This window comes from Tursiops truncatus, chromosome 2 (assembly GCF_011762595.2).
Source record: "Tursiops truncatus isolate mTurTru1 chromosome 2, mTurTru1.mat.Y, whole genome shotgun sequence".
Taxonomy (NCBI): domain Eukaryota; kingdom Metazoa; phylum Chordata; class Mammalia; order Artiodactyla; family Delphinidae; genus Tursiops; species Tursiops truncatus.
Window position 1 is genome coordinate 24,830,595 of NC_047035.1, and position 19,222 is coordinate 24,849,816.

The 19,222-nt window shown below is 40.9% G+C and overlaps 1 protein-coding gene across 23 annotated transcripts in view; it reads right to left on the reverse strand.

Annotated features, from left to right (window-relative positions):
- The window catches only part of NRXN3 (neurexin 3), a 1,624,030-nt gene that overhangs the window by 1,549,266 nt on the left and 55,542 nt on the right, over window positions 1–19,222 (reverse strand). For 9 of the 23 annotated variants that reach the window (XM_033850763.2, XM_019919994.3, XM_019920031.3 and 6 more), the window contains exon 4: window positions 18,483–18,494. The exons of the other annotated variants lie outside the window; for them this stretch is intronic. In XM_033850763.2, coding sequence (XP_033706654.1) covers window positions 18,483–18,494 — 12 coding nt within the window. The remainder of the gene's footprint in view (window positions 1–18,482; window positions 18,495–19,222) is intronic. 23 annotated transcript variants of the gene reach the window in all.

Consider the following 19,222-nt stretch of genomic DNA (forward strand, 5'->3'; position numbering starts at 1 on the left):
CATTTGTAACTATAATAACCACCAAAATCCCAGCGAGGGCTCCCCCTCACAAATGGTGTGTGTTTTCCCTGACTCTCCTGCTACTGGATTAGTCCCTGGGGAAGCCCTAAGACCCACACTTTAACCTTTCTCAGAGCGGATTGAATAACTAGCTCTACTTACAGCTGTTTATGCAGCATCCCTGAAGACACCAGGTTAAACACCTGAACCCAGGCAACTATCAGCTGGAAATTGGAGCCAAGCTTCATCATAAATCCATTAGCCAACACAGGCACAGGCAACCTATTGTGAAATAAGACCTCCTAATTCACTTTTGTTCCTCCGGCGGCCATCCCAAGGTTTTTTTCTTTCTCCTCCTTCTAGTCCAAGTAAAATGGAGTCAACCAGACAGTTAAATATCCTGCTTTGTTATATTGTCAGATTATATTTCTTACACATTTTCTCCTTTATGTTTCTGTTTAGATCTGATTCTTTTGGGGGGATTATACAGACAGGAAATAGGGAGAGTGAAATCAAATAAGGCCGAACGGAGCACTGCATTTGTGGAGCAAACTTGATTGACATCATACCCAGAGGAGAGCCCCTGTGCGGGGCTGCAGCCTCAGCCCCACGTTGGCAAGAATGTGTATTGTCATCATCACTGACCCACAGCAACCACTTGTGTGTAAGGGGAACTCTTGTGAATTGGGGCAAGGGGGTGGGACTGGGGACTGGGACACATTTGATGTTCTTACCTGTCGATAATTACAATCAGCATAGAATGGGAGCTTGTGAGCTGTGCAGACTCCCTGAAATGTGTCTGGGAAGTGACTTGCTACAGACACAGGCTTTCTTTAGGAACATGAAGTAGAGTATGGTGGAGATTGAATTATACTCTGTCCCCCATGTCTCTCTACTTGTGGGACTGATGAAACAGCACTTGTATTCCGATCACAGATGACATGACAGAATGTTCCCCAGGCTCCTGGGAGATAAGCCAGTGTCACCATACCCCATCAGACCTGGAAACAGAGGCCAAGATTATCACTCCACCTCTATGATCCAAGGAGGATGAGAAGGCTTGTGTTTTATCAGTCACCTGCTCAGTTGCCTGATGGTAACAAATGATTCCTAAGAATTTGAGTCCCAGGTCTTCCCTCCACTTCCACTGTGTACGGACTTATTAAAGAACCAGATGGTCTCACTTGCAAGATCATTCAAAGTGATGACCTTAAAGACTTGCTCCTCCAAACTATGGTCCGCACACCAGCAGCATCATGGGCATTCCCTGGTAACTTGCTAGAAATGCAGCATCTCAGGCTCCATCCCGACCACCGACCCTCCCCAATTAGAACCTGCATTTGAACAAGATGTCCAGAAGATGCATACGCACATTAAATTGTGAGAAGCACTGGCCTAGGAAGCAGCTTGAGAAAGGTCCAATGCAACCTTGTTGCTAGGGGCAGCCGCCCGTTAAAGAGGGGACTTTGTCCTCGTGGTGCTTGGTTTGGAGACCATAATAACCACGTCCGTCCACCTACTGCCCCTGAAGACTCATTCTGTTTTGCCTGCCACACAGGCTGCCCCTTTGGCCAAAGGTCCCTGCTACACTGGGGTGTAAGGCAGGTGATGAGAGTAGTGGCCACAGGTCAAGGTGGAGCTAACAGCAGCAGCCACACTGGAGAGGCGCTGCCACAGAAGCCTAGACAAAATGCGTGGCTAAGAATTAGGTCAGTGTGTTAAGGGGCAGCAGCTGATTAAGCAGCAGCTAAAAAGAAAGACTCCATGGATGAGGCAAGGCATTTGAGAGAGAGATATTTACTGAGAGCTACTCTGTTAAAAACACACTTGAGACTAGAGGGCTGCCTCACTCAGCTATCCATCAATAGCAATCCATGTCAGGTGACCTAAGCAGAGGCCTGAGATCAAGGCAGGAGGAAAAGACTCCACCAGAGCAGTTTCACCCGAAGCTAGCTGGGCCTGGCATTCACTCCATTCCCGCAGACATTTTCACTGCCTCTTTTCACATCAGTGAACTAAGATCCCCAAATGCTGACACCTTGATTACACAGATGCCAGGATGCCAACGGCCCTCCCCTCCCAGCTCTCTGCTTCCAAATGGAGCCTCTGCTGGGGCACACACACACACCCCCCCACCAGGGACATCCCCTCATGAAATAGGACGACTTGACAGCCAGAGGGTGAATGATACCCACCCAGTTTCCTGATTTTTGATGAAGGACTTAATTGGGTTTGGCTTTGGCTTTTGAAATTCTCCTATTCAGGTGCAGTTGGCTTCTGCTTCCACTCCCCTATTCCCCAAATTTGGGGTGGAATATCCGGACTCCCACGGAATCCCATGGGCTGCAGGGAAAGCCAACTCTTCCTCTTAGTTCTGGAATCGAGCATATGAGTCAGGCCCAAGATACCAGCAAAACCCAGCCCTATGATCCCTCTGATTAGAGTGATCGGTTCAGAAATAAACATGTGACTTAATTGGTCCAATTAGTTGGAAACTCCAGGATTTTTGTTGAATCTCTTGCTGAGCAAGAGAGTTGCTCTTTATTTACATGAACCAAAAAGCAGATCACCCTGGGAATGGCCATCAGCCATGTCAGGATCACAAAGGAGGTACCCTGCCAAGAATGAAGCCAACGCCAAGAAAGCGAAGCCGAAAAATGGGTGAAGTGAGACACTAGTTCTTGGTCATATTGTTTGAGTTATTAGACTTTTCAAGAACTGAGTCCATGAATTCCCTTTGTTGTTTAAAGCAGTTGAGCTGAAAGTTCTGTTATTTGCAGCTGAAAGCATCCTAACTGACATAGCAGGTAAATAAATAATTCCCGGCCGGGAAGAAAGATAACGTCTCACCAAAATTCTTCTGGCTGGGCATATATTAGACCCTCCTGGCTCCCATCTCCCCCCCTAATAAATTGTCAGACAGAAAAAAAACCCAAAAAAAACCAACTCTCAGATGAAGAGGTTGTTTAAACAATTTGCAGAGGAACAGAAAAGTGGCTGCCCTGCCTTGCTGCATCCCCAGCTCTATGAAACAATAATCCCAGACCTGCTTAGGTTTTCAAATCTGCTTTCTTTCCTCAGGAGTTTCTTCTTCCCGCTATCTAGGGATTTAAATATTGGAAGCAAATTGTCCACCCCTCCCCCCCATTCTGCCTACGTCCTCCAATTCTCCACTCCCTCCTTCACTATATTTAAAGTGGGTTCGGGGTGGGCAGGGGGTGGGAGGGAACCTTATTCTAATCCCAGCGCAATTCTGTCCGTTCTTTCCTAATCCCTCCACCTGTGAGATAATTGCTGGCATTCAGGGGAAAAACTCAATAGTAATCATAGACTCGCACACAAAGACACAAAAAGAGGCAGATAAAATAGCGGAAAGAAAAAATATCACAAGCCCAGAATTATCCACACTCTGACACTCATTCTAGAAATACAATGCAGCCAACCACTCTCTACACGGAATAAAGGCACAGCTTTACAGGAAAGGGGCGCATTTCACAATAGCATGGTGTTTATGATTTCTACACGTGGAGTAAAATAATACAAATCTAAAAACTAAAATAGGCTGCCATCATTTAACTATGCACAAGTCAGACACAAAAAATAAGCAGGCCTATCAAACAGAGACTCGTTTATTGTCTTAATGTAACAAGAGAATTCTCTTAATCAAGGGTGTCCCGTGTTAGGTGGTAAAGGGGTGAGGGCGAAACCACGCTAAAGTGTTCCTATCCAGTGACCAGAATAAAATAAAATTCTGTGAATCAGGTATTTGGCCCCACTCTCAACTCAGGCTAAGATTTCAACCACACTTCTAGCTCTTGGTTTATGGATGCCAGATTGAGATTAAACCTCTTAAAACAAAGATTACAACAAAAATTTATGTATAACAACTAGGTTTATAAGCGACGATAAATGTGAAACTTGCTTTAAACTACATAAAATACAACAAAATACTTTTAGTAAAGTCTCATATGCTTCCTTTTGGGTTTGCTATATTCCTTGGAATTTGCTACCACACTGTGTATGTCAAACTTGCCTGATCATAAGAATAACTTAGACGTGCAGATTTTGTGGTCCTAAGAGTAAAACTAAGAGTCTTTAGTTTCACAAGTTCCCTGAGTGATTCTTATGAATTTAAGAAACGCTACTGTAACTCTGTAGGGTTTTATTTAAAATAAATATCATGTATATGCATATTATAGAAAAGGGAATGGACATGGCCCTCTAACTCATAGAAATCACAGAGGCATTTTTAAAATTTGTTTTGTTTGTTTGTTTGAACAGAGGTAAACTGAAGAAGGTTAATAGGCATGACACAGATGATGTAAGAATAGAACACAACTCACCCACTGGGGCAGGGACTGCCATTGTATCCACCAAACTCCTTTCCCTTTTCTCCTGGGCACACAGCTAAATTACATTTCCCAACCTCTTTTGCCATTAGATGGGATCATGTGATTGAGTTCTGGCTGATAGTAAGTGGCACACACTACTTCCAGGCTTGACCCTTTAAAAAAAATCCTTCATGTTCCTCTCTTTCTCTCTCCTCTCTCCATCTCTCCATCATTCCATCTCTCTCCATCTGCCAGGTGAATGCAGTGAAGGATGAGGTTCCAGAAAATGACAAAGTCATAGGAGGGAAGGTGCCCAGGTGCATGAATGACTCCTGCACCACCCACTACGTTGCACTGAACTGTGATGTGAGTGAGAAACTTTGCTAGTGTTAAGCCACTGGGATTTGGGAATTATTTGTTATAGCAGTTAGCCTACCCTAATACACACCATTACTTCCCTGTACCTCTCTGTTTTGTCCTGTTCCCAACCCGCTCTCTGGACTTTAGTAACAAGTAAACACAGAATAGTGGGGAAACAAGCCACAGGAGCTGCCACAGCCATGTCAGTATATTATTACAACCCCACAGGAAACTACTTGCCCCCAGAAAAAGGCTCTCACATTTTAAGTAGCGTTTAGTACAGACAAAGCCCAAGACAAGAGAAAGAAATACGAATTGCTTTTGGAATGCATTATATAGATGTTTTCCTCCGACTATATTGTGAGCTGCTTAAGAACAAAGACTGATTTTTATTCCTGTATCCCTTATACTCAATGCTTGTTAAATCCAATTTTACTTTATTATTACTGTCAAGAGCGGAGGGAACATATTATTTATTAAAATTGTAGCAAGAGGGCTCCCCTGGTGGCACAGTGTTTGAGAGTCTGCCTGCCGATGCAGGGGACATGGGTTCGTGCCCCAGTCCGGGAGGATCCCACATGCCGCGGAGCGGCTGGGCCCGTGAGCCATGGCCGCTGAGCCTGCGCGTCCGGAGCCTGTGCTCCGCAACGGGAGAGGCCACAACAGTGAGAGGCCCGCGTACCGCAAAAAAAAAAAAAAAAAAAAAAAAAAAAAATTGTAGAAAGAGCCAGGCCTCTTGTTATGCGCTTAACATGTTAGTTCATTTACTTCTCAATTTTACCAAAAGTAATGTATTATTTATAATACACTATATATATTATTTATGTACATTATTAAAAATATACTATAATGTATCATTATCCCCGTTTTACACAAAAGAAAATTAATTGAAGTGTAAGCCCATGTGCCACAACTGCTGAGCCTGTGCCCTAGAGCCCGTGAGCCACAACTACTGAAGCCCACGCGCCTAGAGCCTGTGCTCCGCAACAAGAGAAGCCACCTCAATGAAGAGTAGCCCCCGCCGCAACTAGAGAAAGCCCACGCACAGCAAAGAAGACCCAATGCAGCCAAAAATAAAAAAAATGAATTTTTTAAAAAAAACTAAGTTTATCTTGGTTCTGCTACTACAGTTGACCCTTAAATAATGCAGGGGTTAGGGGCACAACCATTTGTGGAGTCAAAAATCTGTGTACAACTTACCATCAGCTCTCCATATACATGGTTCTTCTATATCCTTTGTTTCCTATCCATGGATTCAACCAACCATGGATCTTGTAGTACTGTAGTATTTACTATTGAAAAAAATCCACGATAAGTGGATCCCACAGTTCAAACCCATGTTGTTCAAGGGTCAACTGTAGTTTTGTAACTAGTTTTGTAACCTTGGACTGCTGTTTTCTTGTCAATGTAAATGGGGATAATGCCACGTATTCATTCAGAGATTTCTTCTTTAAAGTGAAATGAGAAAGTAGAAAAGAAAATCTTTGCTTTAGGTCAAAAAGGAATTGGTAGAGAAATGTAAGAATCATTTCAGACAAGATAAACCATTTCCAGGAAAGAAGAGGCAGTGATCCTCACCTCTAAAACAAACTGCCAAGCAAGGGCTGACATAAGAGTCAGTGAATGGAAATTCAACCTCTCATCTCTAGGGAGAATTGGCCTGTCTCTGTCCACTAAATGGATGAAACAAAAAATGCACAAAAGACTTCCAGCTATTGGTTGGCCAGAAAGGGCATATAGGATGCAAAAGAGAAAGTGAGCCTGTGAATTCTCAAATGTATTTTTTTCTTATTATATTTGGAGCGAAGCCGACCAAAACAGGAAGGGATCTGGAAAGTTGACAAAAATCATTACTCTCCACAAATTACTTTAACCTTGCCAAGGCAGTGACCTTCACACTACCACTGGTTTAATGGCATTTATTTCAACATTAGCTGATTTCATTAGTAAACAAAGAGGCAGAGCACAGATAATACAACTAAATCACTCTTGTAAATATTTAATATCATTGCCTTTCTTTTTGCCTTTTAACAAATCACTATCAAAGCTGAAGCACATAGTAGAAAACACTTTTATTCTATCCTGGAAAAGAAAGCTTAGTGCTCATGCATTTTATTTATCTAGTTCTCCAAGTGATTTTGACACTTGAGAGCCCTTGTGATCAAAACAGTCTGAAGGAAGGCAGTTTCGTGACAATTTGAGAGCTGATTTCATGCACTGATCAACATCTCCCAAAGTTGCCTCATGGAAGGGTACTAAACTTAACCTATCAGATACATGGCTAACACTGAAGGAGAAACTTCATTTTTAAAAGAAAACAAAGAAATGATATCGGCTTAAAGACAAATACATTCTTACTTGAGAAAAATGAATTTTCCTTTTTAGTTAAAAAAAATCATAAGTAAAATTACTAAACTATTCTTAAGGAAGAAAGGAAGTGGAAAAACTATTAAGTAACAGTTTGAAAGTTAGTCCTAAGTGGATTTCCTCACAGGCATCCACTGTGTTATAGACTGTCAACTGGGAACAGTAAAAAGAAAAAAAAAAATGGGTGTAAAAGCTTTTTTAAGTGAACTGGTGTCACCATCTTACTTCAGCCAAGACAAAGCAGTCGACAGGGCAAGTCCATAAGTGGTACAGAGCATTATTAAATCCTGAGAGTCAGAGCAATTTACTGACAACTTCAAAAGCTAGGGTTGCAACAGTTCTTAGGGCAGTCAAGTAATTTAAGAGACAGCCTTGCTTAGAATGCATGCACTCCGATATCTCCAGAATCTTTCTTACATGACATTATCGATAATGATCTCAGCAGCCTGTGAATGATCTATAGCAAATGCCACTCATGCAGCGAAGATGACTAAGAAAACTTGAGGCAACTTCGTGGGAGGGGAAAGAAAATAACACCAGGAGTCGGGAAGTCCGGGTCTGATCCCAACAGCGCTATGCGCTGTCAATGGAGCAACACACACAGCACTTATGCCCTCTCAGCATATGTTTTGTCATCCACAAAATGACAGTAGGACGGACTAAAGGAGTTTTAAGTTCCCTTTCAGTTCTGAAATTACATCCTTCTAAGATTTGGGGAAGCAAATCAGCTCTTTTAAAAAAAGTAACTGTTTGCTAAATGTTCTTGTTTTCTTTATCACCCTTATGGTTTTATCAGGTAACATAAGGAAATCCCATAGCTCTTTATGCACAGAAAAAGAGCAAGCACATCCACTGAAGACTTAAAGAACAATCAGGCTTTAACAGGATTACTTTTTTTTTTTTTCTGTTATGGGTGGCTCTAAAGGAAGAGGCCAATGGTTCCCTTTTGCAATGGAGGCGCCCCAAATCCTCCTACTGAAAGTGCAGTAGTATCAAGGAGGCGCTTGGAGCTGTCCGTGGTACTGAACTCTGCTAAGCGTTACTAACTCGGTGATTCCTAGTGCCCATTCAACAAATATTGACTAAGTCATTTCCACTCTGAGGCAGGCAGTTATAGGCACTGAATATACCACGACAAACAACAAAGATACTGCCCCTGATTTTGTGGAGCTTGTATTCTCACGGATTACTAATTCCTTAATGTTGTATAGTGCCGTTTTAATTTGCACAGCACTTTTAACTGCATGATATCAATTATTACCCAGAACAAAGCCACCAAGTAGGCATTTCACAGGTAAAGACTAGAAGATCAAAAAGATTAATTAATTTGTTCAAAGTTCCCAGACCGATGGTACGCTGACAAGATGTATTTATGACGATGATAACTAATGCTTATTATTAATCTTTATGATAACTAATATTTATGTTAGATCCGAGCTCTAGCATAAGCCTTTTCTATACATTGTCTCAGTGTCCCCCCAAGTAGGTAATATTATTGTTCCCATTTTACTTATTAGGATATGAGGCTTAATGAGTTCATATAACTTAAGTGTCAAGCATTAACATCAGTGCTTTAATCTACCTGTTTTCTTCCTCAGCACCCTGAACTAGGTCTCCTGACATTTACCTCAGTGCTCTTTCTACTCCATAGTTCTGACATGCATTAGAATTACTCACACCTGGATATTTGGTGTTCCAGGCTCAACTGCCACACGGATCAATCAGTTTAAAACTGGGAATCTCACCTATAACAGTTTTGGCCAATGCATCGGTAAATGCCCATTATTGGTCACTTGGGGAAATGAGGGCGATTATGGCTGGCTCAGCAAACTCCATCTCCAAGGCCAGATTAATAGCCCCAGGCAAACGGTCTACTACAGATGGATCATGGCAGCCACTTCATACTGAACGGGCAGCACATAAATAGGACAAAGTCCTCAGGCTTGCAATGAGAGAGCCACAAAATCCTTAGCTGAGTCAATGATTTCTAAATAAAATACAAGTAAGTCTTACCAGAAAGAATTTCTTTCACCTACATGTTCACTGTCTGGAAAAAAAAGCCCTTGATAGCCAAGCTCTCAGAGTGATAAGACGAATGACCTTAGCTATACAGTAGAGAAATAACCATGGTGACTGTCAACCTGCTCCAAATTTCAAAGCAAATAAGACTTAATAAGGTTCCTAGTAATCTTCCCATCTTATGCCGAGATCAGCTTTTCCTAGAGTTAAGCAGGCCATTATCAGAAGCATTGTTCACACACACTATATGGATACCTATTATAGTACTTAGGTAACACAAACTGGGAGTACTTTAACAAGACTAGTGTCTTTAAAACCACAGTTGTTTTAACATCTGTGTTATGCACTTCACCAGGAAGCAGTAATTTTTCTATTGAAACTAACCCATCCAAAAAACTATTCCCAATCAAACAGAAAATGTAGTTAAAAAGGATTCTTGAGTGAAGGCAATCCAAAAGCCTCTTTCAAAATTTAGAGACATTAAGGTTTTTAATTTTAGACTCAAAAGGGACTTTAGAATTATCTTGTCCAAAGTTTTTCAACTGGAAAACTAGTTTTAATTCTAGCTGTCTCATCCAAAATGTAAATTACAAAAAAGAATTTCACGTCAAGTAAATTTGGGTAACTTTGAAAACAACATTTTCTTTCCTAGAGATTCAAAATTTGTATTATCGTAACAAAGACTCTGAGAAGTCCTAAGGTCAAAAAATCTGTTTAATTTTGTTTTAAATCTGTGTTTTAAGAATCTATTTTGCCCATACTTTTTTTCTTGAAATATTATTAGCACTTGTCAAAATTCTTTCTGAGGGCTTCCCTGGTGGCGCAGCGGTTGAGAGTCCACCTGCCGATGAAGGGGACACGGGTTCGTGCCCCGGTCCAGGAAGATCCCACGTGCCGCGGAGTGGCTCGGCCCGTGAGCCATGGCCGCTGAGCCTGCGTGTCCGGAGCCTGTGCTCCGCAACGGGAGAGGCCACAACAGTGAGAGGCCCACGTACCAAAAAAAAAAAAAAAAAAAGAAAAAAAAGAAAAAAAAATCTTTCTGAAAATAGCAACCTGGATTTACACACTATATAATATCAGATTCTGAAAGATGACAAAATTTCTCCCAAATCACACATACTTGTGTTTTTCCTTGGGGCTATTTTGAAACCAGGTAATTAGTTTTAAAGAAATATAACATTTTAAAACATCTCCAGTTCCTCTAGACTTAAACAATAAGCAAATGGTTAGAATTGATTGTGTTCCACAGTCCTCCCATCAACTGTGTAACATGCCAGTCACTATAGATATATTAGACCATGAAATTCACATTATTAAGTTCATGTTCAGAGACGTCACCAATAATTCAAGAATATGTTTTTTTCAATGCATATTTTAAGTCATTCAGTGATTCTTAACAGCAACTAGGAGCAACTGGCTATAGTAACATACTAAGTTCAGTTTAAATATTTCAAGAAAGTGGGTTGGGAGATTTTCCTACCTTTGTTGTTTGATACACATTTTATTTTGTTTAGGGAGAAGTGTAACACACACACTCTCTCTCACACACACACACACACACACACACACACACACACACACACTAGTATTTGAGGTTTGATATTTATTTTTGGATAGTATCAAGCCAAAGTACTGACTCTCATTTCAATAATGGATCTGCCGGCATTTGCAAGAAACAGTCATTAGCTTATCTTTAAGTAAATATTTTGATTGTCAGACAGCTCGTTGCAAACAAGGTTCTTTTCCAAACACTCACTCCCGATGCATCCAAGCCCACTTGCACATCATTCATTCAATAATCTGTGTCTGGCTAAAATATAAAATCATCATAAGGAAGTCGAAGTACAGGAAAAAAGCATACTTTGCTGGCTTTTCATTTAAAAGGGCTCCAGAGCATGTGGGACCTGGTTCTCTTTCAGTTCTCTGGTCTTTGCTATGCAACATTACCATAAAGCTTAGGAAATGAGCTATTACACACCATCATCCCTCCTAATGGCTATCACAGAAAATCACACACACAAAACAGCATTAATTGTCAGAATTAGCAGCCATTTAAAAGGCAGCTGTTCTTTCACTTTTAAATGGGCTCCAAATTTCAGATCTTCTCCCTGTGTTGGCTGCTTGAACTACGGCTGTTACACACTTATACATACACAAGCACACACAATGAATCCTTAGCCAACTGAATTTTTTAAATGCGCTATATTCAAAGGACCCAAGAAAATATTGTTTACTCAGCGACATTTTCCACACCAGTGCTTGCCATCATTGTTCCAACTGGCTGGAAAGCTTCCAACCTGCACAGAAGCACTTGTCACAGCTCCAGGTGAAAGGAGCTGTTTTCTGAGGTGTGGGGGGAGAAAAGAGCAGTATCTCTTTAAGAGTCAACAGTAAATTAACTTGCCCAAAAGAGTGAAATAATTAGCAGTTAGTAGCTTATTAAAAGGATGGCAAAGGCCAAGCTGCCATCTGGGATCTCCAGTTTCTTGTGATTGTTCTTATGTCAAGAGGTGCACGTTGCATTAGCTTTCATGTCACCGTGCCTGCCCTTACTTTATATGTAAATTTTAATGAAAGATGTGTCACTGTTAAAATCATACGTCCATCACAAAGTGCTATTCGTCTGGCTTTTTACAAAGCATATGGTCTTTTCTACCCCTGCTGTTCTATTCACCACTAAATGCCTTCGAAAAACGAGGAAAACCCAATGATATCAATTAGATATTCTCTTTGTGCAGAGGGAAAACTGAGTATCATCAAAAACCGGGCAAAGCTCCACCTCACCAGAGGGCAACATTTCTGCCTCTATTTACACACAGTGAAAACCACAATGCCTCATTGTCTTGCGAGGTTAATCTTTCTTAATGAAAATTAAAGCAATCTGGAGACTGCCTGCTGATTACTACATGGAATCACACAGTTTTAAAGGAAGTAGGGGGAATAAAATATATTTATTAAAAATAAGTGATAGAAAGTGGCAGGACAGAACCTTATGGGATGATGGACACATTGAATATCTCAGTCTGGATGGTATTTAACATGGGTGTATATAGGTTAAAAAATATTTAAGCTGTACGCTTAAGAGTATGGATTTCATAGGCCTTACTTACACTGTGTATGCTGTCCTTCAATAAAGATACACAAATAAATAAATGAAAAATGCCTAACATTTTCACATACAAAGCAAGTTCTCTTTTCTGATTCTGAGAAGTTAAAAGGTGGGGAGTCGGCTAACTGAATTGTTACCTGACAGTTTCCCTTTAAAATAAGTAAAATCATTTTAAGACTCCATATATAATCATAAGTCGAAATCAGAATTTATGTAAGGCTTTAGGAGAGGTGGTTGTGACATTTGAAAACCATTTTCAAACTCTACTGACTGTTAGCAAGATGTCAGAGGACAGGCCCATATTTCCTGGGTCCGCCCTGTGTACTTAATACCTAGCAAGTGGCCTGGCCCGTTGTTGGCTCTCTGTCAATATTTGTTGAATGCTGAATAACCATTGCTTTTCAAGTGTTAGAGTACACAATCTGCTAAATTCAGATGTATATCACACTGGAATGAATTATTTTTAGTACTCTACAAATGAAAGCTACGTGTAATAACATACTCAATCAGTATAAACCTATTAATAAGTATTTGGACAAATTGTACCTATACCCAGATGTATATACACTGCCCCACACACCTGAAAAACACACCATGGCATAGACAAACCTAAGCACATAAGGAAATGCATTCTGCTTGAATTCTTTATAAATGTTTCATAAAGATAATACAATTTAATAAAACATCCTGTAGATGTTATCAAAGTTGAAAATTATATGTCCTTTAAGATTAACCAACTTGCCTTGGTAAGCAAAAGTCTATACACGTACGTAGGTCACCACTCACCTTGGAGGAGAAAGTGTTTTATGATATATGCACACAGAAACGAAATCTGTGTGTAAATACGAAATCCAAATAGATAATTGAGAAGGAGGAAACAGACATATTGGTTAGAAATCTGAGAAATATTTTCCTTTATATATAATGCCAGTTGGAACTTAATTGAAACATCCCATTGATCCATTGTTCATTTTACTAATAAATCTGTTCACATTTACACATTTTAAAAAATGCTCCAAGAAACACCTGCTTTTAAAAAATTTCTTCAGTGTCCAATGAATATTCCTAAACAGGGAAGGAGAAAAAACATTTTTCGTATTTTAAAGCACCATTTTAGATATCACTGTCAAAAACACAGAGTTGCTAAAATCAAGCAATTTACTTCTTGTATTTAAAATAGACCTATTTTCCCCCTGCAGACTTTCAAAACGTTAGAAGAAAATAATAAAACATGGAAAATAGGCTTCTTTTAAAAACAAAATGATGTTATTCATTGTCAAGAGGACAAATCAGTGGTGGATGAGAAACAGATGAGGCAAGAGATGGAAATATAATATTGCCCTTATTTTATTATAATTAGATATTTATAGAGCACAGATGAGTTTATTTTCATAATTAGTAGCTGGCATTGCATTTACTAATTTGCATAAACAGTTGGCTATCAAAGCAGTAACTTATTTTCAGGGCTCTTGTGTCCTAGCAGGGACAAGAGAGGCCTCAACTCCTGAAATGAGCTTTTTTAATGTTATTACCAGCAAAATATAATCTACATGAAATCGTGTTCAAGTTCATGTAGCTTAATTATCTCTTTCCAGTTTGGCCAGTGTTGACTAGTTCATCATTAAAAGGCCAATGATCAAATCTACAGGGGAGAAATACATATAAATTGGAAGGGGTCTCTCAAATCTGGATGGATTAAAGTAAACTTAGGGTCAACACTATCTAGTCTAGTAGATAAAAAGTTTTGTAGAGCAAAAGAAAAAAGGAATTAAATGGCCCCTAGCCACCCTTACTATTTACAGATTGTGCTGGTTCTTGGCAATTGTTGAAGGTGTCAGTGACCTCTCTTCTTGGTCATTCTGGGCATTCTCCATACCCTCTCCACCCATGCCCACTCCCCTCTACAAAACTAACTTCAACCAACACATGGATCAGGCTCCCTGGCAGTAGTGCTAAGGGTAGGAAATATTCCTGGTGCCCTGACCACTGCTGTGGGCAAAGCGAAAATTAATCAAGCATGCTGCCTACTATTGACATTCAGCAAGAAACCTTGGAGGAATATTTTACTCCTCTTTTCTCGTCAAGCCAAAGGCCAAAAGCTTGTGGTTCACGGGCCAAATCATTTGGCTCATGTGAGTGTATGTGTGTATGTATACATATATATAGAGAGAGAGAAAGAAAGAGGCCATGAGCTGACATTTTTATAAAATCTACTCTGGCTTATCTTGAGGCTCTGGTGACCCTGGGCATGCATTCTTGCGTGGCAGCAATCAGCTGGAGCAAAGTAGAGGCGGCTGCCCTTGACGGGATTTGTGCTTTCCAGTTTGCCACGATCCGTACCACTCCCTACTGTTGATCTTACACTAGGACTTTTCTTACTACAAGATCTGCTCCTTGATAATACTTGTCAAGCCCCTGTAGGCATTTGAGTCTGCAACACCTATTCCAAGTTCATTTTAATGGAAAGTATTTGGTAATCTAACCCAGGACTGTCAATCCCCAAACTGACAAGAAAAGGGGGATGGAGGCCAAAACACACTCTAAACACTTAAACAAAGGCAGTCAAAATCAAGTCAAAAAAGCTGACCAAGACTGATTGCTGAAGAACTCCTTTGGTCAGCTACTTCTGGTTAAAGTCATGTTTGCTCTTGGCCCAGTGCAGCCCAATGACCTCCTGAATGTGGCGATGAATCGTTATAGCCTAAACATCCTGCTCAGTTTTGTAGATTTAACTTCACAATTCTTTCCACTACACCTTTGCTGTTTCATCACTCAGCTTTAAAAGAATGACCAAATCTGAGGCATTCTTTTCTCTGACAAGCTCCTAAGAATATATCCAAAGACTTTCTCACCTTTATTCTGATGTAATCTATGACCATCTCCCTCTGTCACTTGCACACAGAGCCAAGAGAAGGCCTGAGTGAGGAGGGAACTGGAGCCAGAACATCTGGCCCCACTCCATGACCCACTGGGGCTCCTTTGCTCAGTTGGTTGGGGTAGTGAGGGTAGTGATAAAGGGCATAGGTTGGTGTACAACTCTGGACAAAGTACTGAGCTACATGCAGTATGGGTGCAAGGTTCTTCAGGGACTGGGGTGATTGAAACACATGAATAAGTCTGATTCAGGGCAGTTTGGCCTAGGTACTTTATAACAGAAACACAAAGTCTGGCGCACCTAGGAAGCTTGAGCCTTAAAGGGTGATAAGGGGGAGAAGGGTGTTCCAAGGACATTCAAGAAAGAGGATAAGAGCTTGAGGAAAAGCCTGAGGCAGGAAACCATAGTGTGGATTCAGGCAGAGAGAGCTGTTGACTTTAGGTCGAGACAAGGGGCCTGGTGGGGGTGATAGCTCAGAGAACGCTAAGTTATTGTAGAAAAAGTGGAGAAGGCGTGTTGACAATTATACAAGAACCCTTCAAAAGCTTTTGAGCAGATTGGCTGGCTACATGATCCGATTTAATTTTAATTTTGCTTTATTTTCCCTTTTAGGAAGATGACTGACAGCAGGATAAGAAGGATTAGGGGTTTTGAGTCCCTTCTTGGTATAACCTCCTATGCTTGACCCATCTGGGCATTAAAAAATGAATACGTTTGTCTTCAACATACTTGCAATCTAGTAGTGGGGAGTAGCCCAATTCCCAAATAAGTTTAATATAGGACAGTAGAGGGGGACATGGAAGGAAAGCGCATATCTGAATGCAGCATGCAGAGCACTCACATCATCAACTAGGAAATAAAATCTACGTATGATTTCAGTGGGCAGAAACAAGAGGAGGAGGAACTGTCAATAGGGGAGGAAAACAGAATAAGTAAAACTAGGAGACGAGGAAAGGTACAGTGATATGGTATCATATTTGGCATCAATTCTGCATCAAAGATTAACAGGGAGGAAGGTTAAAGGGAAAAAGGCCATATTAGGGATGGCTTTGAAAGTGAGATAGCTAATCCTGCACTCCATATGGGGGACAGCAGAGCTTAAGCAGTTCTCAGTTACTGGACAGACTGGAAGACAACAGAGATTAATTAGGCTAGGGCACTAATCTAATAGGGGCTGACTGGGAACTGAACCAGAGTGTCAAATAGAGATGCAAGAGACATTCCAAAAAAGAATCCCAACAACCTCTCTTAACATCACCTGGGAATAGGAAAGTTCAAGAAGGAAAAAGAAAGCAATTGCTGAGTTCAAGCCCAGGTGATAAGGAAGACGGGAGAACCATTAACAAAAATAAGGAAGCTGGTTTGTGGCCAGATGGTGCGAAGGTTGACTTTAAATACTGAAGTGACAGTACAGTTATATGGACATGTGTTATGGAGAATGCAAAGTGGCAGGTTGGAACTTGAGCCAGGTCAGTGCCAGGGAGGTAGTTGGGAGGCATATCCATGGATGTCATCCTTGGACCCAAGACAGGCAGTATAGAGTAGTGGTTAGGTGCTCAGATTCTGAGTTTCATTTTTACTTAGTAGCCGTCTGACTTAAGTTATTTAACTCTCTGAGCCTTGATCTACCTGTCCGTAGAGCAAGGATAACACTACCGTCTACCTCAAGACAGTTGTGATGATTTAGTGTGATAAGGCATATAAAGCCCATGGCACAATGGCTGCCACATAGGAAATGATCGATCAGTGTTAGTAGAAGTGACCGGAGAAAGAAAATAAGATACCCATGTGCAAAATCTAAAAACACGAAAGACCTCTATCTTATGGGATGTTTTAGGGGATTAGGGAAAGAAAAGGAGAGAGGTTCAGGAGTTGGAGTGGGGGGCAGGGGAGACTGACCGTAATGTGTTCTCATAGAAGCCAGTGGGAGAAGGGACAAGTGACACAGTGCCACATGCTTCAGAAAGGTTGTGTCCTGGGCAAAGACTGGTGACTTTGCCTATGAAGAGATCACTAGAAGCCTCTGGTTGAATACTCTAAGTAGAGAAGTGGAGGGGGCAGCCAGATGTACCCTTTCAATCATTATTCCTCTTCCTCGTCCTGCTTTCCCACCTCCTTTCTAAAGGTATCAAGCTCATAACAGGGTAAGAGCTCCCCGTGACAGATTTCTGAGAATGAACCCCGCCCCTGTGATTAGCATAAAAGGAATAGGCAATCAATTAACCCCAAAGTGACAGGACTGAACTACTTCAAGGTAACCATACATAACTTTTTAAAAATCAAGAAAGGCATGAAATTCAAATGAGAGATGGCCAGTTCACAGACTAGTCATCAAATCAACATTTTCAATATCTTGCCAGCCCCATCTTTCTTCAACATCTTCATGCCAGAATTCACATTTCCTATTTCTGTTATTTGCCAATCTTTACAGGAAACAGAGGCACATGGCTTCACAGAGATAGGGACTGGAGTGTTAGGAAGGAAAAGGGGAGAACCAAATGCAAATACATGTTTATAATTTATTAATTAACCTCTCCCTTCAGTCCTGAACAGCTAATCCAATTTGAGCTGGTGAGGCAGGTCCTCCAGGCTCAGGTCGCTGACAGCTTTGATTAGGGATGGATGAGTGAGCTGTGGTACCCAAAGGTGTGAAGCACTGAAAGGCATGTCGGAACATCAGAGCAAGCGCATCTGCTCAGCGCCTCTCCTTTTCCCAGGCTGCCCAGCAAAAGGTGGACTTGGTAAGTTAAAATCCAGTGTTGTCTCTTTCTCCACTTTTTCCTTATGATGTAATGCACTGTCATTCCTATGTTCTTCCACACCTCCAGTCCCACCATTCTCAGCTCATCACTCCCAATCAGAAGACTTCCACTCCCCAAAATACAGAATATGTAACACAGAAGATAAAAGAGCAATAAATATCCCCCAAATTTCACATTAAATAAAATTTCAAGCTATTCTCCAATCCTCTCCCCTTTCTCATCTATCATCCTTCCCTCCCTGAATCCAGTTATTCCCAAGTGATGACACATTGGCACTTCATTTCACATCTTTCCTGTCCCTTCAGTACATTTACTGGAGGGGATCTTAGAATACCCTGAGTTAAGTAAAATATATCTTCCCAACACTGCACAACCACTTTCAGAACCCCCCATTCCTGCTAGAAACAGCACACCATAATGAGTAAGGCTCATCCTGGATTTCGAGGGAGGCAGGCCAACTCAGAATGATCCCCAACCACCGAGTATGAAGTACATTGAAGGAAAGTGGTAGCATTGGCTTTTTATTTTCTTTTAGTTTTTGTTAAAAACACTGTTAAAATCTGGACTATATTCATCAGAATCAACAATTCCCCTTGTATACATGAATATTTCAGAAGGCAGATTGATAGTTATAATGATAAAAATAAAATGATCTCTACCTTTACTTCTACCTACAGAAAGGAACGTCCAGTTATGTAGAGGAAGCATGGTGTCCACCATGGAGGCGGCAAGAGAGAGAGAGAGAGCAGGGAGAGTAAAACATCAGCACACTGCAGACACACAAAGAAATGTAACACACATAACAAAACCCACAATAGTAATGGCAACAGCAGTACAATCTTGAGAAGGCAGCACAAAACAAATGCACAATGTTTTGCTTAAACAGTGTGACCAGCAAGGCTGCTTCCATCAGCTTCACGTTTAAGCTTTTTCCCATTAGTTTCTTCTCAGTCCCATCCTTAGAAACATGACCAAATCTGCATGCAAAAGCACTGCATAGCCACATGTATGTGAAATTGCACACACTTAACCAAGGTAAAATCGTTTAGGGAAAGTTTCAGAGAATCTAAGTTCTCCTGTATTTTCCCAACATTAATATGAGTCATGAGGATCAAGAGTATGACATACATGTATAGGTGGTACACACACAACATACGTCAGTATTTCCACACATATTTATGGGCATCAAAAACAAATTCTGGAGATTCAGCAAGAACCAGACAGAAATCTCTTTCTTTCATGTTGAAGGAATAAGGAAAAGGAAAGGAGTATTGGCTTTTTAGGTAATCATCACAAGGGCAAACGGTGGGAAATGCAAAAGAATGAGAGGAGGAGGAATGGGGTCAAAGGACCTTCTTAGAAACAAATTAAACAGCAAATTGCACCTTCAAATCTTAGT